Source organism: Oncorhynchus nerka, linkage group LG28 (assembly GCF_034236695.1).
Source record: "Oncorhynchus nerka isolate Pitt River linkage group LG28, Oner_Uvic_2.0, whole genome shotgun sequence".
NCBI lineage: Eukaryota > Metazoa > Chordata > Actinopteri > Salmoniformes > Salmonidae > Oncorhynchus > Oncorhynchus nerka.
The window spans coordinates 18,000,932-18,027,200 of record NC_088423.1 but is presented as its reverse complement, the minus strand read 5'-3'; the positions used below and the strand labels follow the sequence as shown (position 1 = coordinate 18,027,200).

The 26,269-nt window shown below is 40.7% G+C and overlaps 2 protein-coding genes and 1 pseudogene across 7 annotated transcripts; 2 read left to right on the top strand and 1 right to left on the bottom strand.

Annotated features, from left to right (window-relative positions):
* Positions 1 to 479: 479 nt before the first annotated feature.
* On the bottom strand, positions 480 to 20,031 carry si:dkey-76k16.6 (uncharacterized protein LOC566817 homolog). 6 transcript variants are annotated; one of them, XM_065012667.1, is made up of 6 exons: positions 19,739 to 20,031; positions 12,740 to 12,829; positions 12,539 to 12,642; positions 11,722 to 11,853; positions 10,319 to 10,515; positions 480 to 9,623 (listed from the first exon to the last, which is right to left on the bottom strand). In XM_065012667.1, exons 1-6 carry the CDS (start codon positions 19,838 to 19,840, stop codon positions 9,415 to 9,417), a joined length of 834 nt encoding a protein of 277 aa, XP_064868739.1. In that variant the 5' UTR covers positions 19,841 to 20,031; the 3' UTR covers positions 480 to 9,414. The 6 variants fall into 6 exon arrangements, with proteins under 6 accessions (XP_064868739.1, XP_064868738.1, XP_064868742.1 ...); XM_065012666.1 differs by having other exon boundaries at positions 12,740 to 12,850; positions 19,739 to 20,019; XM_065012670.1 differs by having other exon boundaries at positions 12,740 to 12,850; positions 19,726 to 19,813.
* On the top strand, positions 5,654 to 6,143 carry mgme1 (mitochondrial genome maintenance exonuclease 1). Its single transcript, XM_065012543.1, is given in 2 exon segments — positions 5,654 to 5,982; positions 5,984 to 6,143. Coding segments are annotated over 2 exon segments (489 nt in total).
* Positions 20,032 to 21,199: 1,168 nt separating the features above from the next.
* On the top strand, positions 21,200 to 25,493 carry LOC135565497 (uncharacterized; annotated as a pseudogene).
* The last annotated feature ends 776 nt before the right edge of the window (positions 25,494 to 26,269 follow it).

Here is a 26,269-nt window from a genome sequence, read left to right as displayed (position 1 = left end):
CGCATCTCCAACTGGAGCATCAAGCAAAGGCATCATGCCTGAAGCCTTCACCACATCTGTAACAGACTTCTTGAAACACGGTATGATGCAAGCAGCACAACACATCAATAACAAAAATACAATAATTAGGGTCAGAAATCCAGTAACCACCATACCAGTGTACTTACCAAACCAGGCCAAGACATCAGACTCCTCCACCCCCGCCATGGTCCTCATCTCAGCAGATAGTGCATCAAGCCCATTAAGGGCATTAGATATACTACCATCTGGACTGGTGTTATTAGGAATATACGTGCAACATTGTTCACCGAACATCTTGCAGACGCCCCCCTGACTGGCAAGAAGCATATCCAAAGCAAGTCTATTCTGTATAAGACAGCCACAAATTGTCCCTACCATCAAAACCAGTCTCAGTGCCTAATTGACCAATAGTTGAATAGTCTAACATTAATTACCTGAATGGGATTTTTAATCCAGTGGTGACAGGTTCGGTCCAGGGGTGGTAGAGGAGTATGTCTGGCCCTGGTTCGTCTGGGACCTCTGGTTTTGGCAGTACCTTAATAGGAAACACACCCATCGTGTCTGTCACGGTCCTTTGTGGTCCGAGGGTGTAAGTGCCTGCATCAGAGAGCTTAATAGTTTTGATGGTTAGTAGGATTTCATCACCTTTACAAAGTTCAACAGTGCTCCCAGGTTTCCCCCATATCATGGAAAACCTATCCACCTTTATGGGATCCCCTATGCTATAAGGATATCCTCTTCTCCAATCCTAGAACTGTCCCAAGTTGGTTATCATGTAATCCCCATACGGACACCCTCCCCCATTACACAGGTAATGTCCCCCGTCTTTTGACACTCCTGTACACGGGTGTTAAAACCAAACAAAAATATCTCAATTCCCTGCCCTGTTGGCTCAAAATATGTTATCTTCCCCTATTTATTCTCAATGATGAATATGACTTTCTCTCTGTTACAATACCAAATCACTAATAGCCCATTCAACAACTTCACAGCTAATGTTATAAGACGGAATCCTGAACCACTTTCTCTTTTGCGGTTCAAACAGTAATTCTAACCCCTCAACCAAAACTGCTTCATTTCTAATGAATTTACCTTAAAACTAGTAACTCAATATGACTTCCATTCATTATACAAATGACTCTCCCCTGAGGCTGATCAGACCTCAGAAGCCAGTCATGATAAGGTCAAAAGGTCATACCATATTAGACATAACGAACCCTTTATCCTTACAATAGAAATAGTCACCTGTGTAATTAAAACCCATAAAATAACATCTCATAAGGTTCCATATGTGAGCGTGCCTCTTTAAAATACCCTTGCACTAAAACAAACAGTTCTAACAGTTGTTTTATGTGTATAATTTGCAGACCTTTTTCAATTTGGTCGTTTAAAGCTGCTCTCTCCCTCACTCTCTCCAAAGTTATAATCCCAGGAGGCCTCTAAAAGTGAGACACCACACACCTAACTCTCATTCACTAATGCTACCTCGAATCAGAAACTCAATAAGTGAACTATAACTAAAACCTAATGATAATTCCCCTTTGACTCAAATCATTAATCATAAGTTTTAAACATCGTCTACGGATATGTTTACTTAAACGAACATGCTACCTTTAGATACAATTAACCCGATAACATTATTATCCAATGCATTACTTTTTCTCTCTGCCGCAAATGTCGTACATTTCACAGTGTAAGGAATCCGTAATTTAATCCCCAATATTTAATAAATATGCATTCGCATTCTCTCATGGCTCCTTTAATTTACTTATTTTGGGTAACTCTCATCCGTCCCGGAACAAAGAGTTCTACCTAAACCCGCCAGAACACACTGTTCAACTAAGTTAAATCAATCCCTAAAATTGACCATAACCAGTAAACAAATAAACAAAACACTTTTATATCAACTTCTGAAAAGTTACTCGAAACCTCGACACACACACTAACAGCCATACGATTTGCTCCGTTATCCCCAGTCCCTGGTTACAAAAGTGCCTCGCTAGTGACGTAATCATCAAGCACTCAACCTGCCAATTCGTAGCGACTTCAAATGAATTGTAAATAATTCTTGTTCGATTAACCAAACCTTATTTATCACATCTGTTCAAATCCTGAATTATAATTTACCATCAATTAGAATTCTCGTTAATCTCGCTCCCTTTGTATCTGAACCTTCCCTTTCTTTACTCGATTGTCGCCTCTGACTTCCCCACAGTTAAATTACAACCTGTTGACGATTTTTTCTTGGAGTGTTACACTCCCGGGCGAAATGTCCAATTTTGTTACAATTAAAACATCTTGTATTTTTCTTTTGACTCACCTTATTAATTTTTCTCGACTTTATTTCCTTCTCTATCTACATTTAGACGGCCATCAAACTCATTTTTTTTTTTCCATCTTAGACCGAAATCGATGTTTCTCTTGACTCTCTGTTCCATGTAACGCTCGTCTCCCGTTAGTTCCGGGGCTTTCTTTGAAGCATTCCCACCCATTCTAAATCCTTGCCGTTCCCTTGTAGCTATGGTATCTAATCACTTATATAATTTTTTAATTCTATGTGCGTGCAGTTCTATAAATTTGTAATTTACCGTTACTTAGTTACTTCTAGTTATTATTCTGTCTGCCTATGTGTGTGTTCCTTTAAAAATAATCAGTATGTATTTTCCATCCTGTGAACCGCGTCCATAGAAGACTTTTGATCGGACATCACATTTCACCCATAGGATATTCCTTTTGGGACTTTCAACGTTAATGTCTCGGATCTCACTACTCTAGACTAAGTTGACCTCTCCTGTGAACCACGTCTATAGAAGACTTTTGATCGGACATCCCATTTACCCATAGGATATTCCTTTTGGGACTTTCAACGTTAATGTCTCAAATCTCACTACTCTAGACTAATCACTTATCATTTGATATTAATTTCTTTCAGCATTGTACAGGTTCATTTATTCTGTTCGCCTAGAATTACCCTGCCTTCTCACCAAGCCTAATTTATCCTCACCTGTTTTAACATATCTATCTGCTACTTTCCACAGTCAGACTACTTCCCATATACAGATAGACTATTAGGTAAAAACTTTATTTAGGTATGTTTATTGAATTATTGGCCATCCTATTTGTACGGAACAAGCGTCCTAATTCTCCAATGCATACTATATCACTCCTTAATAACCTTCTGGCTTGCAAGACCAGGCTTTATTAATTAAGCTCTAGTTTATTTGATGGTAGCGCACCTTACCTCAGGTCAATTTCGGACCTGCTTCCTTTTTATCGATATCCTGGTTAATACCCCCGGTAGAAACCCATTTTATTTGTTCGGAATATTCAAGCACCTATTATTGATCAAATTCAACTCCTTCATAACATTTTAATCAATAAATATCCTAAATAATCCCTCCCAAATTCGAGAATAAAGGCTACTTTACCTGCTGCCGACTGGGATAAGCATTGTTCGTTGTATCTAGTCACCCTCCCTGTCCTCCGTGATAATACGCAGGCCTGTTTAAATTTTAACCTCAATTCAGAGGTCAGGTCTTTAGTAAAACGAGTCAAAAACTCGTCCGTGCACGATTTTCCAGCGTACTACCTCCAGGCACAGGGAGAGGTATTTAGATCCGGCACTCAAAGGACCAAATTGATAGAGGAATTCTAAATTCCTGTATGTTTTATTGCCAAAACCAATTCGCACTCACTTCTAATTCATTAATGAGTTGTAAGTTCATTAATTATGCATGAAGTAGATTGAGACCAGTCTTAAAAGCCAAAGGTAAACAGCGTTTATTACAAGAGAGTACTCACGCATACACATATTTCCACAGGTTATAAACTGAAAATGACATCAGTTTCCCACCCTCTCTCCGATTCTCACAAGAGCCCATTGTTTTTTGGTCTGGAACTCTTCCTCTACTCCCCCCATAAAACTACATTCCAAACTGTCTAAAAGATATACTTTTCTCCACTAATGGAACACCACCCAAACATTTCTTATCTGTCTGAAAAGCTATAGCATCTCTCCCCCTTAAACCGCCCGAGAGGCACAGACAATTAATTCTTTCTGCTTACATTTTCAGTAACAGCTTAATCAAGAACTCATACTTTTCATACCATAACATAATAGTATTAGAATAAATGGTTCTAATCAATAATGTATACATAATTAATCATTTCAACTATAATTTCCTCTATCAGGAACTGGCCAGGCAGAGACAGCAAGGGCGGTTCGTTGCTCCAGTGCCTTTCCGTTCACCTTCACACTCCTGGGCCAGACTACACTCAATCATAGGACCTACTGAAGAGATGAGTCTTCAATAAAGACTTAAAAGTTGAGACAGAGTCTGCGTCTCTCGCATGGGTAGGCAGACCATTCCATAAAAGTGGAGCTCTATAGGAGAAAGCCCTGCCTCCAGCTGTTTGCTTAGAAATTCTAGGGACAATTAGGAGGCCCGAAACACACAGCCAGGGCAACTAAGGAGTGGCTCCGTAAGAAGCATCTCAAGGTCGTGGAGTGGCCTAGCCAGTCTCCAGACCTGAACCCAGTAGAACATCTTTGGAGGGAGCTGAAAGTCCATATTGCCCAGCAACAGATGCAGAGCCTCGGTCTGACGCCATTAAAAGGTCATTTACCACCTTCACAAGTGCAATCTCAGTGCTATGATGGGGTTTAAAACCAGACTGAAGCATTTCGTATACATTGTTTGTCTTCAGGAAGGCAGTGAGTTGCTGTGCAACAGCTTTTTCTAAAATATTTGAGAGGAATGGGAGATTCAAAATAGGCCGATAGTTTTAAAAATATTTTCTGGGTCAAGGTTTGGCTTTTTCAAGAGGCTTTATTACTGCCACTTTTAGTGAGTTTGGTACACATCCGGTGGATAGAGAGCCGTTTATTATGTTCAACATAGGAGGGCCAAGCACAGGAAGCAGCTCTTTCAGTAGTTTAGTTGGAATAGGGTCCAGTATGCAGCTTGAAGGTTTAGAGGCCATGATTATTTTCTTCATTGTGTCAAGAGATATCGTACTAAAACACTTGAGTGTCTCCCTTGATCCAAGGTCCTGGCAGAGTTGTGCAGACTCAGGACAACTGAGCTTTGGAGGAATATGCAGACTTAAAGAGGAGTTCGTAATTTGCTTTCTAATGATCATGATCTTCTCCTCAAAGAAGTTCATGAATGTATTACTGCTGAAGTGAAAGCCATCCTCTCTTGGGGAATGCTGCTTTTTAGTTAGCTTTGCGACAGTATCACTTTTTTTTGGGATTGTTCTTATTTTCCTCAATTAAGTTGGAAAAATAGGATGATCAGGCAGCAGTGAGGGCTCTTCGATACTGCACGGTACTGTCTTTCCAAGCTAGTCGGAAGACTTCCAGTTTGGTGTGGCGCCATTTCCGTTCCATTTTTCTGGAAGCTTGCTTCAGAGCTCGGGTATTTTCTGTATACCAGGAAGCTAGTTTATTATGACAAATGTTTTTAGTTTTTAGGGGGGCGACTGCATCTATGGTATTGCGCAAGGTTAAATTGAGTTCCTCAGTTAGGTGGTTAACTGATTTTTGTCCTCTGACGTCCTTGGGTATATCTCCTACAACTTTCACTGTGTACTATTGTATGTGGCTAGCTAAGTTATCTAACAAACTAGAATGCATTTCCATCAGCTGTTTAGATGTGCACATCGTGTGTGGGAGCCAGCTAGGGTTGTGACTGGACTCTTCTCCCATTGTACCCCGACTTCCGTGAATACTTTCTCCACTTCCAATGTATCTCCAGCTCGTAAGAAACGCAGTCCATACAGTTCCATGGACAGCAGACGCTACTCTACACTTGTCAAGTCAGTTGTGTCCCACTGAGTCAGTGCTCAAAATACCAAGATCCTAAAGGAGCCAGATGCTCAAATCTACGGACATGTGAGAAAATCCCAAACACCCTCCTAACGACTGCCACCCAAAGTGTTTAAAATGCTCCACCCGTTGCAACAGGGCATTTTAATCTGGCGAAACTGAGCTTGGATGTGTGATCCATATCCTTCAGCAGACACTGTACCCGGAACAAAAGTTTTACCTGGAGAGGTGTAGGAGGAAGATTATCACTCAACTGGTATAGGATGGCTTTAAGGAATACAATATGAGGTAGTAGGTGTAAGCAGAACCCTCTGATAGTAAAAGTTGATTTAATCATGAGGACATGATCCACACAAACAAACATGTCAGATCTATTCAGGCAAGGGAAGCTTTTCCACATGACCGTGGGGAGTGTTTGCCCATTGACAACAGAGGAGGCCCCAGGGGAAGACACAGCAGATCCTGAGAAGGCACCAGAGGTTCCAGCAGAGGTAGAGGGGTACATGGAGAGTATACACCATGTGTTGGAGGACGTTAGGGGAGTGAGAGCCATCGAGAGCAGTGTGCAGCATGACAAACTAGGCTATCTTTGATTTGTGGACTGCGTTGCTTTCTACAGGTGAGGATGGCCACGTTCCAGGCTAACTACATTGCAGACGACTACCAGATCTCCCAACGACTGGATAGATGTTCAACATATCAGCTAACCACATAATTTGATGTAATGCAACGTCTGCAATGTTGTCAGCCTGGAACGCGACCAACATCTTATCAAAGGAAGGACTAGAGGCTCTACCTGACCTGTAAGTTTATTTGGCCAACTCAGACTTTGTTATTCTTTCCAGACACAGATAAAGCCTAGTCCTGGACTAAAAAACATGCATGCTCAATGGAGAATCTTAATTGAAAGTGCTTTTAACGGAAACATCAGAGGTTGAAAACTTTCCTCATCAACACGTACAACAACCCCCTACAGGTAGCAGACTATGTTGGGGCCTTAAACAACGACGTGAACTACAACTACCAGGTGTGAATGACCTAAACTACCATACTCTCTCATCCTAATTCACTTCATACAGCTCCTCCTTGGCACTAATCCTTAAATGTTAGCAGTTCTGAAGATTCTGGATAGGAATAAGCAGTGTAGTGATGGAGCTAACAGTATTGCTGCCACCATACAGAAATGCAAACATCGAAGAGTTAGGGCCAAGGTGGAAGAGCTGTGAGTTAAATGAGTCTCTCTCTCAAATGTCTTTCTCACATAATACACAATGTGCTTCATTTCCTCCATGGTTTCTTGCTCTCCCTGCAGGTTGAGAATGGACAGATACTAGTGAGAAAAAGATGGTTCCCTGGCCCATCTACTTAGCTCAGATCCAGTGCTACGTTACTGGGAGAGATGGCTGGTAAGGCTGGAGGAGAGAGGATGTGGATTAATGGTGTCTTTGCTGCGGATGGTGCAGTTGGTTTCATCTGCATGTTTCATGTCTATGGGCGGTAGGTAGCCTAGTGGTTAGAGCATTGGGCCAGCAACCGAAAAGAATCCCCGAGCTGACATGGTGAAAATCTGTTGTTCTGCCCCTGAACAAGGCAGTTAACCCACTGTTCCCCGTTAGGCCGTCATTGTAAATAAGAAATTGTTCTTAACTGACTTACCTGGTTAAATAAAGGTTCAATTTAAAAATCCTTTCAGTAAGGTGATGCAAGAAAAATGTGCCCATTTGATTGCTGACTTGGAGTAAGGAGTGTGACAGTTGGCTCAGTATCTGACAATTAAGCATTTCATACTATGTCCTGTGACTCTATTTTGAGCCTGACACGTTTGACAACAACCATTATTTTAATGTTGTGTTATTGGTGTTATTTCAAGCTGGAAAATGCATCATTGACCTTACACTGTGTTGAATGTAAAATTGTTGTCTTAAACAACCTTTCCTCTAGTCTAAATGTTGAGTTTTTTTTGTGCTTTTCACTTCTGAGGAACTCTAACCACTTTGGTAGCATCAGCCTGTGAAGTTCAGTACTAAACAAAGATGAATAAGAAATATTTTTTATCATGTTTTACACTATATTAACATGTTTTACACTTGATAGTCCTCTCACTATCAACTGAATTTATTTTCAGCAAACTTTTAACATGTGTAAATATTTGTATGAACATAACTAGATCCAACAACTGAGACAAACTGAACATGTTCCACAGACATGTGACTAACAGAAATTGAATAATGTGTTCCTGAACAAAGGGGGGGGGGTCAAAATCAAAAGTAACAGTCAGTATCTGGTGTGACCACCAGCTACATTAAGTACTGCAGTGCATCTCCTCCTCATGGACTGCACCAGATTTGCCAGTTCTTGCTGTAAGATGTTGCCTCACTCTTCCACCAAGGCACCTGCAAGTTCCAGGACATTTCTGGGGGGAATGGCCCTAGCCCTTCGATCCAACAGGTCCCAGACATGCTCAATGGGATTGAAATCCGGGCTCTTCGCTGGCTATGGCAGAACACTGACATTCCTGTCTTGCAGGAAATCACGCACAGAATGAGCAGTATGGCTGGTGTCATTGTCATGCTGGAGGGTCATGTCAGGATGAGCCTGCAGGAAGGGTACCACACGAGGGAGGAGGATATCTTCCCTGTAACGCACAGTGTTGAGATTCCCTGCAATGACAACAAGCTCAGTCCGATGATGCTGTGACACACCGCCCCAGACCATGACGGCCCCTCCACCTCCAAATCGATCCCATTCCAGAGTACAGGCCTCGGTGTAACGCTCATTCCTTCGACGATAAATGCGAATCCAACCATCACCCCTGGTGAGACAAAACCGCGACTTGTCAGTGAAGAGCACTTTTGCCAGTCCTGTCTGGTCCAGCGAAGATGGGTTTGTGCCCACAGGTGACGTTCTCAGCCTAATGTGGACAGTCTGAGCACTGATGGAGGGATTGTGCGTTCCTGGTGTAACTCGGGCGGTTGTTGATGCCATCCTGTACCGGTCCCGCAGGTGTGATTTTCGGATGTACCGATCCTGTGCAGTTGTTATCTTTGAAAGACACTGTCCTGAAAAAGGGACGTTTCTTTTTTTGTTGAGTTTAATTGTATTTATTCTATTTTTTGTCTTGTTTTTGTAAACATTCCCTCATTTGGAATCAGAAATCTAAACACTGATGAAGTGTTATAGCTCAGAATACAATTAGTATATTTTACTATGCAGCATTCTAATTACACCACACTGAAAATAAGCCTGGAGAAACAAACATCATGGGGTGCCGTGTGGCTCAGTTGGTAGAGCATGGCGCTTCCAACGACAGAGTTGTGGGTTTGACTCCCACAGGGGACCAGTAAGGAAAAGTAAAAAAATTTAATCACTCTGGATAAGATTGTCGCTAAATGTAAAATAATGGAATCGTTGCCAGTCTAAAAGGTATTTGAATTGTGTGCATAGATACATTTAACTGTTCAAAGTAATATCCTGCAATGATATGATCTCTTCACACACTGTCTTTTTTTGGAGATAATAGCATAGCTTTTAATGTCAACATTGATCTCTATGCACGACCTTAATCATAAACTGTTAAAGTCAAACCATGCAGCCCTGTATTGAGGGTCCTCAGTAAAGCCCAGGTTGGTGAAAAGGTTGTAGGACAGTGTATTCTCCTCCTCAACGAAGCAGTACACTGGGAAGCCCTGAGAATAGAGTCTCCTGGACATGCTGCTGACCAGGGCTTTGGCCAGGCCCTGTCCTCTGTGCTCCTGCAGGGTGTACAACATACCTGTGACGGGGTAGGAACCATTGTTTTGGTAATTGTTTCCCAGTGCGCCCAAAATAAGGAGGGACATGTCAAATGTATAAAAGCATTCCTTAGTCCTGTTCAAGTGAGAGCTGTGTACAGTGCCTTCAGAAAGTATTCACACCCTTTCACTTTTTCCATATTTTATCTGTGTGCAATAATAATGTTCAACATGATTTTTTTAATGACTACCTCATCTCTGTACCCCACACATAGAATTATCTGAAGGTCCCTCAGTCGAGCTGTGAATTTCAAACACAGATTCAACCATAGTGGTGGCTGCATCACGCTATGGGTATGTTTGTAATCATTAAGAAGACGGGAGTTTTTCAGGATACAAATGAAATGGATGGAGCTAAACATAGGCAAAATCCTAGAGGAAAACCTGGTTCAGTCTGCTGTCCACCAGACACTGGGAGATTAATTCACCTTGCAACAAGACAATAACCTAAAACACAATGCCAAATCTACACTGGAGTTGCTTACCAAGAAGACATTGAAATGTTCTGAGTTACAGTTTTGACTTAAAGCTACTTGAAAATCTATCGCAATTGTGTAGATTGTTGACAAAAAATGACAATTAAATCCATTGTAATCCTACTTTTTAACACAACAAAATGTGGAAAAAGTCAAGGGGTGTAAATACTTTCTGAAGGTACCGTATATATTCCACATACCCATGGCACAGGAGGGATAGGTCAGAACCCAGGCTATGGGCAGCTGGCTCTCTGCATCCAGCACACAGCAAGACGGGTAGTGCCGGATCATGTTCCGGATCATCTGGAAACTGTTCTCCGTGTTCCCGAACTTCCAGGTTTTGTTGACCAGATCAGTATGGGATTCGTCCAGTGAGGATATCATTGATTCAATTGCACTGTGGATTTGAGAAGGAAAGAAAGAAGAGGTGTGAGATAGATAGATAGCACATCGTAGAGCGGCCGCCTGGGGTAACTCCGTCGGGGTCTCAAATTACTATTGAGAGTTAGAAAAGTAGAATACACAAGGTTCACTTAATATCATTAAGGACCTAAGCCACCGAGCCATGGTCTGTTCACTCTGCTACCATCTAGCAGGTGCATCAGAGCTGGGACTGAGAGACTGAAATACGGCTTCTATCTCAAATCAAATTATATTTGTCACATACACATGGTTATCAGATGTTAATGCGAGTGTAGCGAAATGCTTGTGCTTAAGTTCCGACCATGCAGTAATATCTAATAAGTAATTTAACCGAACAATTTCACAACAACTACCTTATACACACAAGTGTAAAGGAATGAATAAGAACATGTACATACAAATATATGAATGAGTGATGGCCGAACGGCATAGGCAAGATGCAGATGGTATAGAGTACAGTATATTATCTCCAGGCCATCAGACTGTTGAACAGCCATCACTAGCCGGATACCTGCCCGGTACTCTGCCCTGCACCTTGAGACTAATGCTCCATGTATATAGAGACATTTAACACTGGTCACTTCATTTACTTTTTATATACTGTTGTTTACTCACTGTGTATGTATACTGTATTCTCCACATAGCTCATCCTAATATACCTACTACTGTACCTACCATTTTCTTTTCCAAATGATATGTCTATACATACACACCATGTATTTATGTTCTGGATTTTTACATCGCTCACTCTAATATAGTATCTACTTTGGATTTTTAATTGTACTTGTTCTCATTTATTGTTTAGATTTCTTTATTATTTGTGTATTGAATTTGCTAGACATTATACTGCACTGTTGGAGCTGGTAACGTAAGCATTCACTGCACCTGCTATAACAACTGCAAATCTGTGTACGCAACCAATAAAATTTGAATTTAAATTTGGTATAGTGCATCCTCAGTTTTCCTCTTGTTATATGTCAGTCACTGACAGTCACTCAAGTAGCCCATGTCAGCAATGGTACCCCCCATGCATGCAGTGCACTTGCCATTGATTTTGTTTGAACGTGACACTCAGATATCATAAGTCATGGCAAAATGTGTAGAATTGCAGAAAATAAGCTTTAAAATTGCAAAAATGTCTCTCCCTATGGTAAAATGAATTGAGCTGAGCCCATCATACCTTTCTACAGGTGAAAGGCGGGATGGATCCTGGAGCATCATCATGTGACTCACAGACACTTTATTCACGGGCACCTTTCTCTCAGAAGCCACCGCCATCATCATCTCCTCATAGCAAAGACTGGTGCCTAAAATAGCAGAGGGCTGTAAAGTTGGCAAACAACTTCTACGAAATTGAACTTTGTGCTATATGGTGTGTGACTAATGAAACCACCCCAGATCCCAGCGGTCTAGAGACAACCAGAGACACCAGGGGCCGTATCTATCAAGCGTCTCAGAATAGGAGTGCTGATCTAGGATCAGTTCCTCCTTCATAATTATGAAAAACTGATCCTAGATCAACACTCCTACTCTGGCAAGCTTTATACATACAGCCCAGGTCTTTCTTTGCTTGTAAAAGAGGTCTTCTGACCCAAATGGGACTACCTGGATAAAGCAATAGGTTAAATTAATAAAACACAATGGGGAGCTCACCATCCCCTGTTTTATGGCCCTGCTATCTGCTGCAGCAGGGCAAGGCTGAGATTTTGTGTAGCTCTGGTCCATGTTGTTGGTGCACATTCCTCCACTATTTTAGTTGGGGAAGGTGCAATAATGACCTGAACCAGAGCTCAGTTTGGGGGAGCATGAGAGCTAAAGAGGGCGTTACACTCCGAATGGGGAATTCTCAACATGGTACATGCATTTTAAGGTCCATGGGTGATGGTTTTAGGAGAAAGAGAAAAACTTACTTTAGTTTTAGGAAAGAGAAACAAGAGACAGAGGGGGGTGGGGCAAGCAGGCAAAGTGCAAGTGGGAGGTACTGTAATTACCCTAAACAGAGGAACTTTGTCCAGTCAATTATGTTGTTCTCTCCAAGGATATTCCTAAAAGAAGCTTCATCTTTCGTAAAAACACATGTGTCTTTAAATAGGTCCCCCTCCTGCAAAATGGGCAAATGAGGAGTTAAGCCAACAAAATACACATTATTTCTATTAAGTTTGGGACATGTGTATCTTTATGAATGTATCTAATGTTACCTTCCCATATGGTGGTTTGCAGAGAATGACATTGAATTCTGGCCAGCGGTCCACAAAAACCTGAATTGGGTCAGCCATAACTCTGTTCATCTGGAAAATGTAACCATAAACCTTGACAGACAAGGCAAAATAACCCTTAGACACTACAGATCAAATCAGACATGTACCTGACAGTTCCCTAGATGCCTCCATTAGAAAACAAAGTATGAACTCTATCCTTGTTTGATATAAATGAAATACTCAATATGTTATCTAGCATTTGTATATGTTATGTTTAAAGTCCTGTGTGGCTCAGTTAGTAGAGCATGGCAAAACCAGTAGAGCACTTGCAAAACCAGGGTTGTAGGTTCAATTCCCACGGGGTGCAGTATAGGAAAAAAATATTAGGAACACCTTCCTAATAGAGCTGCCCTCAGAATAAACTCAATTCATCAGGGAAAGCATTCCACAGGGATGCTGACCCATGTGGACTCCACACAGGACTTCAAACAACCTGACACAGTTGTCTGAAAGTCCATTCTTGAAACACATGGGAAACTGTTGTGTGGAAAACCCTGCAGCGTTGCAGTTCTTAACACACTAAAACCAGTGTGCCTGGCACCTACTGACATACCCTGTTCAAAGGCATCTTTTGTCTTTCCCATTCACCCTCTGAATGGCGCACAATCCATGTCTCTCTCTTAAAAGTACTTATTTAATATGTCTCCTCCCCTTCATCTACACTGATTGAAGTGGATTTAACAAGCGACATCAATAAGGGATCATAGCTTTCACCTGGTCAGTCGGTGTCATGGAAAGAGCAGGTGTTCCTGATGTTTTGTACACTCACTATGTTTTAATACATGCTATTTATTTATTCATTTTATTTCACCTTTATTTAACCAGGTAGGCTACTTGAGAACAAGTTCTCATTTGCAACTGCGACCTGGCCAAGATAAAGCAAAGAAGTTTGACAAATACAACAACAGTTACACATGGAATAAACAAACATACAATCAATAATACAGTAGAAAAATATATATACAGCCTGTGCAAATGAGGTAGGATAAGGTAAGGAAATAAATAGGCTATGGTGGCAAATGAATTACAATATAGCAATTAAACACTGGAATGGTAGGATGTGCAGAAGATGAATGTGCAAGTTGAGATACTGGGGTGCAAAGGAGCAAGATAAATACAGTATGTGGATGAGGTAGATTGTATGGGCTATTTACAGATGAGCTATGTACAGGTGCGGTGATCTGTGAGCTGCTCTGACAGCTGTGCTTAAAGCTAGTGAGGGAGATATGAGTCTCCAGCTTCAGAGATTTTTGCAGTTCGTTCCAGTCATTGGCAGCAGAGAACTGGAAGGAAAGGCAGCCAAAGGAAGAATTGGCCTTGGGGGTGACCAGTGAGATATACCTTCTGGAGCCCGTGCTACGGGTGGGTGCTGCTATGGTGACCAGTGAGCTGAGATAAGGCGGGGCTTTACCTAGCAGAGACTTGTAGATGACCTGGAGCCAGTGTTGTTTGGCGACGAATGTATGAAGCAAGGGCCAGCCAACGAGAGCATACAGGTCACAGTGGTGGGTAGTATATGGGCTTTGGTGACAAAACGGATGGCACTGTGATAGCAAACTGGATGCAGTCTGAGTAGAGTGTTGGAGGCTATTTTGTAAACGACATCGCCGAAGTAGAGGATTGGTAAGATGGTCAGTTTTACGAGGGTATGTTTGGCAGCATGAGTGAAGGATGCTTTGTTGCGAAATAGGAAGCCGATTCTAGATTTAATTTTGGATTGGAGATATTTAATGGGAGTCTGGAAGGAGAGTTTGCAGTCTAACCAGACACCTAGGTATTTGTAGTTGTCCACATATTGTAAGTCAGAAACGTCCATAGGAGTGATGCTGGACGGGCGGACAGGTGCGGGCAGCGATCGGTTGAAAAGCATGCATTTAGTTTTACTTGCATTTAAGAGCAGTTGGAGGCCACGGAAGGAAAGATGTATGACATTGAAACTCATCTAGAGGTTAGATAACACAGTGTCCAATGAAGGGCCAGAGGTATACAGAATGGTGTCGTCTGCATAGAGGTGGATAAAATAATCACCAGCAGCGAGAGCGATATCATTGATGTATACAGAGTCGGCCCGAGAATTGAGCCCTGTGGCACCCCCATAGAGACTGCCGGAGGTCCGGACAACAGGCCCTCCGATTTGACACACTGAACTCTATCGGAGAAGTAGTTGGTGAACCAAGCGAGGCAATCATTTGAGAAACCAAGGCTGTTGAGTCTGCCAATAAGTCGAAAGTCTGGCTGAGCGTGGCTGAGGTTCACCCATGACCAGCTCTGAAACCAGATTGCATAGCGGAGAAGGTACGGTGAGATTCGAAATGGTCGGTAATCTGTTTGTTAACTTGGCTTTCGAAGACTTTAGAAAGGCAGGGTAGAATAGATACAGGTCTGTAACAGTCTGGGTCTAGAGTGTCTCCCCCTTTGAAAATGGGGATGGCCGCGGCAGCTTTCCAATCTATGGGAATCTCAGACGATATGAAAGAGGTTGAACAGGCTAGTCATAGGGGGTGCAACAATTTCAGAGGATAATTTTTAGAAAGAGAGGGTCCAGATTATCTAGCCCGGCTGATTTGTTGGGGTCCAGATTTTGCAGCTCTTCAGCTATCTGGATTTGGGTGAAGGAGAAGTGGGGGAGGTTTGAGTGAGTTTCTGTGGGGAGCGCAGGGCTGTTGACCGGGGTAGTGGAGCCAGAAATCTTTCTGATTGAGAGGGGGTCAAATACTTATTTCCCTCCTTAAAATGCAAATCAATTTATAACATTTTTGAAATGAGTTTCTGTATTTTTTGTTGTTATTCTGTCTCTCACTATTCAAATAAACCTACCATTAAAATTATAGACTGATCATTTCTTTGTCAGTGGGCAAACATACAAAATCAGCAGGGGATCAAATACTTTTTTCCCTCACTGTATGGACTTGAAGTTTGTCAATCAATGCCAGGGGGACACGAAACCTGTTGCCTCGCTGGCCTGATATGGTTCTCAATCAGGCAGCTGTCAATCGTTGTCCCTGATTGAGAACCATATTTAGGTAGCCTGTTTTCCTTTGTGTTTTGTGGGTGGTTATTTTCAGTCTGTGTGTCTGCACCAGACAGAACTGTTTCGGTTTTCACTTTGTTGTTTGGTAATTTGAAGTGTTCAGCTTGGATTATTATTAAATAAGATGAAAACTAACCACGCTGCACTTTGGTCATCTCCTTTTTCCACCTCTGAACGCCGTAACAAGCTTTCATAAGATCCAGAAAACAATGGCTTGAAAAAGGTGAAAAGAACAGTGGATACTTTAATTTGGAAAAGAGGAGAGGGGAACTGAACACATTTCGGAAACTGGGTTACCACTGAGGATAGAGATGTTATCAGATTATACCACTAAGTTTTATGAGAATCTTTACTCCTTAGATTTTGGATGACTAAGGATCTCCTTTATTCTATAGAGAATGTTAATTCAGTTAGTGAAGAATTCAATCGGTCTTGCTGTAAAGGTTTATCCATTATGGACATCCAGTATGGGATTGCTCAGAAAATAAAACTCCAGGTTGTGATTGATGGATTAACCTCTGAATTTTACAAAACCTTCTCTGAAGAAATAGCACCATTTTTACTTAACCTTTAAGGAGGCTTTAAAGAAGGGGTTATTACACCTATACCTAAACCACATAAGGATCTCTTAAATATTGATAATTGGCGTCCAATCACACTCCTAAATAACAACTACAAAATTATAGCCTTAATCTTTGCAAAAAGGTTAGTCTTGCTTGAATGTTCTGATTGAATGTCAGAGTTTAAGGGTGCCATATATCTAATAATCTGAGACGGGTGTTAGACTTGGTTGAGTATTGTGATTTATTGGATGACTTCCCTGTTATTGTCACGTTCTGACCTTAGTTCTTTTATTTATGTCTTTGTTTTAGTATGGTCAGTGAATGAGTTGGGTGGGTTGTCGATGTTCCATTTTCTATGTTGTGTTTGGCCTGGTATGGTATGGTTCTCAGAGGCAGGTGTCGTTAGTGGTCTCTGATTGAGAATCATACTTAGGTAGCCTTTTCCTACTTGTATTTCGTGGGTGTTTTTTCTGTTCTTTGTTTTATTTCACCGTTCAGGACTGTTAGTTTGCCGTTTTATTTCAGTGTTCACTATTCGTATTAAAAATCAAGATGAACACTTACCACGCTGCGCTTTGGTCCTCTCCTTCATACGATGACCGTTAGTTATACTATTTTGGGATTTTCAGAATGCATTTGATACAGTAAGTCACAATTTTATCTTTGATTGTCTTAAGCATTTGAAGTTGTCTTTTTTGTTGTTGATGCTATTAGAACTCTGCATAATGGTGGATAGCTGTATCAAACTCTCATGGAACATCTTCAAGATTTAACATTTAGAAAGCAATACAAGGTTGTCCATTTCACTTTTTTTTTTTGTATCTCAAATTTTATGTTCATTAGTTCATAAAAGTCCATTTGAAGGCATTACATTCTAGGTCAGAGAGATCAAGATATCCCAACTGGCAGATGACACGTTTAAAAAAATGTTTTTAAAGTGTCACAAGCTAGATTAGCATTGGATATCGTGAAGTAGTTCTCCAAAATCTCAGATTTGGTATTAAATCTTTCCAAATGTGAGATGTTTGTTCTAAAAGGAGCTGTCAATCCAGCAGATTGTAACATCTCTGAAAAAGATACTGTAACCTACCTCAGTGTAAAGATCACCAACAATCTTAAGGCTGTGAATGATCTTAATTTGAATCCTTTAACTGAATCTGTCTGTCACGGCCGTTGAATGAAGAGATCCAAGGTGCAGCGTGGTGTGCGTACATATTCCTTTATATGACGCCAACACTAAACAACCGTGAAGCTATAGTGTCAACTTTCCACACAGAAAGAAGGTAATAGGGCTACCTAAGTATGGTTCCCAATCAGAGACAACGATAGACAGCTGTCCCTGATTGAGAACCATACCCGGCCAAAACATAGAAACACAAAATCATAGAAAACGAAACATAGAATGCCCACCCCAAATCACACCCTGACCAAACCAAATAGAGACATTAAAAGGCTCTCTACGGTCAGGGTGTGACACTGTCTAAAACAAAATATCCTCATGGTTAGGGAGGGATTTAAGTCTTCAAGGAAGGGTGCTTTTATCCAAAGCTGAGGGGCTATCTCGTTTATCCTATCTTTTTTGTCTATTGACATTCCCAAATCCACTTGCTGTATCTTAGATAGGCTATTGTACAACTTCATATGGAAAAACAAGCCACATAAGATAAAAAGAGATGTTATCACCAACAGGGTTTGTGATGGCGGTCTAAATGTCTTAGACTTCACTCTCTTCAATCAGATATCAAAATCAACTGGGTTAAAAGGTACATAAAAAATCCTCATAGTTTCTGGAATATTATACCTCAATATGTTTTTCAGAAGTTCGAAGGGCTTCATTTTTTACTACAATGTCCATATATTGTGGGTAAACTTCCTGTGAAACTGGTGGCTTTTCACAAGCACGCTTTAATGTGCTGGGCTTTGTTGTATAAACACAACTTTTCACCTCATACTGTAAATGTCTTATATGGAACAACGGGTCAATATTACATAGAAACAAGATGTTATTTTACCATAATTGGTTCTCGAAAAACATTATCCTTGTCAGCCAATTAGTTAATATTAGTGGGAACCTATTTACGCAGAGAGAATTTATGGAAAGATACAACTTTGAGGTATCAAGCAAGGAATATGACACTGTAATTAAAGCTATACCTAGTGGGATAAAAACTTTACTTCAGAATAATGCATATTTTGGAATATCTCCGATTGCAAGCGATATCCAGGTGAATGGCATAGGTCTACTAGATACGAAATTCAACAATAGTTTATTAAGGGATATTTTCTACAGGAAGTCTACCCTCTGCGATATTTTGTTGGGCTTCGTCGTTTGATGTAATCTGGCACCGTGCGTGGCTCACTCCACACACATTTATGGTGGCCAATAAAGTAAAGGAGATCTCCTTTAAGATTATCCATAGATTATATCCGTGTAATAGCTTGATTTCTAAATATATACCTGATGTTACCAGTGAATGCAGTTTTGTGAACTAGAAACTGAATCTATTGAACACTTATTGTCATTGTTTATATAGTCAAGTGTTCTGGACTGATGTAAAACTATATTGGCCTCAAATTGCATACAACCATTGACATTTCTAAGTTTGACATATTTTACTACACTGATTCCATAATTGAACGTGAGTATGTCATAAATCTCTTTATTTTATTAGGAAAATGTTTCTTACACAAATCAGAATTTATAAAGAAAAAAACCCTTTTCTCAAATGTTTTATCTGATGTGGAATGCTATTTAGAGTCATTAAAATGTATACAAAACAAAATGTTTAAAAAATGTATTCGCTACATGTCTGTATTTGAATTGATATAATGTGGATTCGGTTTTTTTTCTCGTGTCTTTGTGGAATCCCTCTGGCTGTTATGTTTATGTTTTGCATGTTACTGTTAATAAAAAAAAGAACCCCCCTTAGCTAGTAAGCTGGATAGCATCGGTTGAGGTATTCCAGTTCGGAGGAAAATAGAAATACTTTAGAAAAAAATCCCAGATCCACGCCATATTGGGTGAGGCGGGTTGCAGGAGAGTATTTTGAAGTTGATGAGTAGGAAAAATATTCAAGAGAATGCGAAGTCTGACTGCTACGCCATCTTGTAAATCTTTAGGCTACATCTATTCCGACTTGCCACAACTAAAGTAGTTTCCTCTAGGAAAAATTCTGTTATAATATATAATAATGTAATCTATTCCAAAAATCATTATCTTTGAATTATCAAATCACATTACAATTTTTTTTTAAGTGCATTTAAACCTTAATAAACTTCACACAAAAAGTATAATTTAATAATAAAAATTAATATAATGCACACTATACTACCTTAATTACCCACCTGCTGCGACTGAGGAAATAGCTCTTTCAGTTGGGTCTCAACAGTCTTTAGCTGCATTTCATTTAGTTGCTCCATGGTTGTTCCTCGTTCTGACACTTGCATGATTTGACACTAAACAAATGCGGGCAAATCATTCCATTGCTTCCTGGATTTATTACGCAATAGTGAACACTTCACTTTTACTTCAACAAGTTTTACAACCTTCAGCACTTTACTTTCGGAGTTACGACGGAGGGGACAATGACTTCACATCGGCCACTATGCAAACATATAGAAACTATGCATAGATTAATGTGGCGAACTGCCATACTAACAGCGGTTTGAATAAACCAGAATCAGCTGTGAAAATAAGGCACATGCTGCAAACACTGCATACAGGCTAGGTTGAAAATGGTATATTTTGAACCAACCACGAAGATAAATATACCGTTATAAAGCGGGCAAGAATATTAGTTGTTCATTTTATCGAAAGCTAAAGGCACAACGTAGATTCGAGCCAATTACTTAAGAAGTTGTATATGGTATTACTTCGTGAAAGTGACAAACTGACACATTTTTTATTTTAGTCAAAAACAACTTTAAATCGAACGTGTCTATGCACATGCGCAGTTCGGCGCAAGACGACTGTTAGACCCGATGACGTATTTGTACGCTTACATTTATCTAGCTAACGTCGCCATGACATCGCCTACCAGCCTGATTGGGAATTTATATTCGAGAAACAGTTTTAGCCTGTCTTCATACTGTTGTAGTCCAAAAAACAGGTAACAATTAGTTACCTCTGGTTATTTCAGCCATTCCTATGGGGAAAATTAGTCGGGATAGAATTGGGTTTTGGGATAAACGCCGAAAATAAGGTCTGAGGTTAACACAGGCTTAGGATATCTCATAAATTGTGTTCTATGAGATAATATCAGTCAGTTAACATGACCTTTATGCTTTCTGAAGCTTTTTATGTGCTTTTTTAAATGATTACATAAATGCTTCAAAATGCTCAAAAAGTGACAATCTTAATCAGTTTATCTATTTATCAAATCTGCTAAACATGTGTTTACCACATACCTTATTTTCGGGGTTTATCCAAACGCCCTTAACATGCACTTAACATGTGTAAATATTTGTATGAACATAACAAGATTTAACAACTGCCCCAACTACCCTCCACCTCCAAATCGATCCCGCTCCAGAGTACAGGCCTCGGTGTAACACTCATTCCTTCGACGATAAACTCGATTCCGACCATCACCCCTGGTGAGACAAAACTGCAACTCGTCAGTGAAGAGCACTTTTTGCCAGTCCTGTCTGGTCCAGCGACGGTGGGTTTGTGCCCATAAGCGACGTTGTTGTTGGTGACGACTGGTGAGGACCTGCCTTTACAACAGGCCTACAAGCCCTGAGTCTAGCCTCTCTCAGCCTATTGTGGACAGTCTGAGCACTGATGGAGGGATTGAGGGATTGTGCATGCCTGATGTAACTCGGGCACCCTGAACCTGAACCTGTCCCGCAGGTGTGATGTTCGGATGTACCGATCCTGTGCAGGTGTTGTTACACATGGTCTGCCACTGCGAGGATGATCAGCTATCTGTCCTGTCTCCCTGTAGCTCTGTCTTAGGCGTCTCACAGTAGGGACATTGCAATTTATTGCCCTGGCCACATCTGCAGTCCTCATTCCTCCTTGCAGCATGCCTTAGGCACGTTCACTCAGATGAGCAGGCACGTTCACGCAGATGAGCAGGGACCCTGGGCATCTTTCTTTTGGTGTTTTTCAGAGTCAGTAGAAAGGCTTCTTTAGTGTCCTATGTTTTTATAACTGTGACCTTTAGTTCATACCATCTGTAAGCTGTTAGTGTCTTAACAACCATTCCACAGGTGCATGTTCATTAATTGTTTATGGTTCATTGAACAAGCATGGGAAACAGTGTTTAAACCCTTTACAATGAAGATCTGTGAAGTTATTTGGATTTTTACAAATGATTTTTGAAAGACAGGGTCCTGAAAAAGGGCTGCTTCTTTTTTTGCTGAATTGATTTGGGTTCCATGTAGAACCGTCTGTGAAAAGGATTCTACATGTATCCCAAAAGGGTTCTACCTGGAACCAAAAAGGGTTCTTCAAATGGTTCTCCTATAGGGACAGCCAAAGAACCCTTAGGTTTTATATAACTTTTTTTTTAAAGAATGTGGCTTACTTTCCAGTGCCTAACTATGCAACCTTGTAAATCATGTTTACACTGTGTTGTAGGAGTATGGATTCCTGTATGGTATCAACAGAAGTAAGCCAAACGCATTGGAAATAGTTATGACAGCAGGCCTGATTTTAAGGTTGTTATTGCGGACCAGACACAAAGGTGAGCTTTATGGTGTCACATAGGTCCATTAACCACCACAGTCCACACAAAAGTCAGTCATATGTCAATTATTTTAATTTAGTCACATGAAGCTTGTATGTGGACACCTGCTCATTGATCATCTCATTCCAAAATCATGGGCATTAATATGGAGTTGGTCCCACCTTCGCTGTTATAACAGCCTCCACTCTTCAGGGAAGGCTTTCCACTAGATGTTGGAACATTGCTGCGGGGACTTGCTTATTCAGCCACAAGAGCACTAGTGAGGTCGGGCACTGATGTTGGGCGATTAAGCCTGGCTCGGAGTCAGCGTTCCAAGTCATCCCAAAGGTGTTCGATGGGGTTGAAGTCAGGGCTCTGTGCAGGCCAGTCAAGTACTTCCAGACTGATCTCGACAAACCATTTCTGTATGGATCTCGCTTTGTGCGCAGGGGCATTGTCATGCTGAAACAGGAAAGGGCCTTCCCCAATCTAATGCCACAAAGTTGGAGGCACAGAATCGTCTAGAATGTCATTTTATGCTGTAGCGTAAAGATTTCCATTCACTGGAACTAAGGGGCCTAGCCCAAACCATAAAAAACATCCCCAGGTCATTATTTTCCTCCACCAAGCTATCCAGTTGGCTCTATGTATTTGGGCAGGTAGCGTTCTCCTGGCATCCGCTGAAACCAGATTTGTCCGTCGGACTGCCAAGAGGTGAAATGACTGCCGACTTTTGGCATTGTGCATGGTGATCTTAGGCTTGTGTGCGGCTGCTCGAGCATGGAAACCCATTTCATGAAGCTCCTGATGAACAGTTTTGTGCTGAAATTGCTTCCAGAGGCAGGCAGTTTTGAACTCTGTAGTGAGTGTTTCAACCGAAGACGGATCGTTTTTATGCGCTTCAGCACTCTGCGTTTCCGTTCTGTGAGTTTGTGTGGCCTATCACTTTGTGGCTGAGCCTTTGTTGCTCCTAGACGTTTCCACTTCACAATAACAGCACTTACAGTTGACCAGGGCAGTTCTAGAAGGGCAGAAATTTGACGAACTGTCTTGTTGGAAAGGTGGCATCCTATGACGGTGCTACCTTGAAAGTCACTGAGCTCTTCAGTACAGGCCATTCTACTGCCAATGTTTATCTATGGAGATTGAATTGCTGTGTTCTCGATTTTATACACCTGTCAGAAATGGGTGTGGCTGAAATAGCAGAATCCACAAATTTGAAGGGGTGTCCACATACTTTTGTGTATCACTCAAAAAAGAAAAGCCCATTATGAATAGATTTTGTTTTCATGAATAGAACAAACGTGACAGAGTTCATGAAAAAAGTACATTTCTTCTGCATGGATGAAGAGATCTTGAAAAGAATGGTGACTGAAGAAAATGCCATTTCAGACGCAGTCAATATGAAGGGTTTTACCCTGGTGCAGCTTATGATGTTACCAGACCCTAGTCTCCTGCCCCAACTCAACACGTACTCACAGATTGGTTTAGTAACCTAGTGATATCTTGTGATGTATGATGTACACTGAGTGTACAAAACATTATGAACACCTGCTCTTTCCATGACATAGACTGACCATGTGAATCAGGTGAAAGCTATGATCCCTTATTGATGTCACTTGTTAAATCCACTTCAATCAGTGTAGATGAAGGGGAAGATACAGGTTAAAGAAGGTGCAATGGTTTGTGTCAAGAACTGCTACACTGCTGGGTTTTTCACACTCAACAGTTTCCTGTGTGTGCATAAAGAATGGCCCACCATCCAAAGAACATCCAGCCAACTTGATACAACTATTGGAAGCATTGGAGTCAACTTGGGCCAGCATCCCTTTGGAACGCTTTCGATACATTGTAGTCTATGCCCTCAGAACAGCCTCAATTCGCCGGGGAAAAAGGAGGTGCAACTCAATATTACGAACATGTTCTTTATGTTTTTTACACTCAGTGTATTTTCTAATTAAAAGCTTTGAAGCCACCGGTCGGCCATATTGGCAATCCCCAGAAGGCGTAAATATTTTAAATGTTTTATTTGAATGTTTGTTTAATATAATTTAAATGTATGCATTAAGGTGTATGTAATAGAATATATGTGGCAAAAACAAATGTAAGACATTAATGAATGAATGCATTTCTATAGCTTCCAAAATATGTTTTGCAAGATGGAGGCTCGGTGACTTCCAAACAGCGGCCAATGTTAGTCATCTAATGTACATATAAATCATTGGGTCAAACACCTTATGTGTCGTTCTCCCGGGAGGGACGTTCCTAGGGGAACTATGTGGAGTGGGCATAGTGGGAGAGCAGGTGTACTGTTGGCTATTCAGGGTCACGCTCCACACACAGTTCTTTATCTTAAAGATTATTTTGAATTGAAGACACATGTAACCACAAGTCTTATTTAGTCATTTACTCGGTTTTATTTTGTAATGTAGTGTTAATTCATTCATGGCTAATACATCCTATTTGTTGAATTGAGTAAATGCAATCCTTGTGTTAGAGAGTAATTATTTGATTGACATTTATAGTTTAGTAGGTCGATTGATAGTTGTTATTTACACTACACATAGTACATGCTTGGCTACCACCTTTAAACATTGGTCGCCAGGATTAGGTATTTGTAACTATTCTCTTAATATTTGCAGAACGGTGCAAGATACAAACATGTTCATTATAGTTATATGTAATTAGATTCCTCCAGAAACACACAGGGCCTGTTTCTATTCACATTATATAGGAGTCAGATTGATTCATGTAGTTTATTATTATATTCAACATCATTTTCCTTCAACTATGTGTCTGTATCATCATATCCATTCTCTTTCCTCTACAGTTGCATTGAATTGAGGGTCTCCTCCCTGAACGAATCACACATTGACTTAGTTCGATGGGGACTAGCAGGGCTACAGGAACATTAAACACATCAGTCACTTACTTGCATTTCCCCAACTAATGGTTAAGGTTAGTATTGTGGGAGGGGAAGCTGATCCTAGATCTACACCCCGGAGCATGTAACATCTACACAGGTCTCACCTGAACCGTACCAAGGGGTGCTTTATATGATCCCCCTGGGAAACAATTACCAAAGCTGTGGTTCCTATCCTTCTCCAGGTATGTTGTCAACAGGAACAGAGGACAGGGCCTGGCCAAAGCCCTGGTCAGCAGCATGTCCAGGAGACTCTATTCTCAGGGCTTCCCAGTGTACTGCTTCGTTGAGGAGGAGAATACACTGTCCTACAACCTCTACACCAACCTGGGCTTTATTGAGGACCCTCAATACAGGGCTGCAGGGTACCAGTTCAATTATTAGTGTTAGCCAGTGGCTGTTCAGTCATTGCGCTTCTCGATTATAAATGTGAATTGTGAAATGTAATCTACGCAGAATCATCATATCAAATAAATCAAATAAAACGTGTTTATATATTTTTTAATCAGAAGCCTATTCATTTCATAAAATGTGCTTTTTTGTTGTCCTGTCCTACTTTTCTTGAATGGCAAGCCATGCAACCATGATTTAACCAACAAAAATAACGATTTTAATTGTATTGAGTCATGGACATGTCTGTAGTCTTGTATTATGAAGCCAAGACAAGATCTATCTTAGTGACGTGCCAAGCAGAAGTTATCACTGACAATTAACCAGTGGTGTAATGTGCTTAAGTAAAAATACTTTTAAGTTCTGCTTAAGTAGTTTTTTGGGGTATCAATACTTTACTATTTATATTTTTGACAACTTTACTTCACTACATTCCTAAACAAAATTATGTAGTTTTTACTCCATACATTTTCCCTGACACCTAGAAAGTACTCATTACATTTTGAATGCTTAGCAGGACAGGAAAATGGTCTAATTCACACACTTATCAAGAGAACATCCCTGGTCATCCCTTCTGCCTCTGATCTGGCGGCCTCACAAAACACATGCATTGTTGGTAAATGTGTTGGATTGTGCCCCTGGCTATCTGTAAATAACACAAAACTAGAAATGTGGACTGATTTGCGTAATTTAAGGAATTTGAAATTATTTACACCTTTGATACTTAAAATATATTTGATCAATTACATTTACTTTTGATACTTAGGTATATTTGAAACCAAATACTGTCACTGATGTGGTGTTTTATTGGAGTCATTTTCTATTTAGGTATTTTTACTCATACTCAAGTATGGCAAATGGGTACTTTTCCCACCAGTTAACACATCAGTA

Excerpts from the sequence above, each read along its gene's own strand:
- si:dkey-76k16.6 (XM_065012666.1), bottom strand. The coding sequence starts at position 19,840 with ATGCAAGTGTCAGAACGAGGAACAACCATGGAGCAACTAAATGAAATG. Across the intron at positions 10,516-11,721 it reads CGCCTTTCACCTGTAGAAAG|TGCAATTGAATCAATGATAT; the intron begins GTATGATGGGCT and ends TCAAATCCACAG. Across the intron at positions 9,624-10,318 it reads CTATCCCTCCTGTGCCATGG|GTATGTTGTACACCCTGCAG; the intron begins GTATGTGGAATA and ends ACCCCGTCACAG.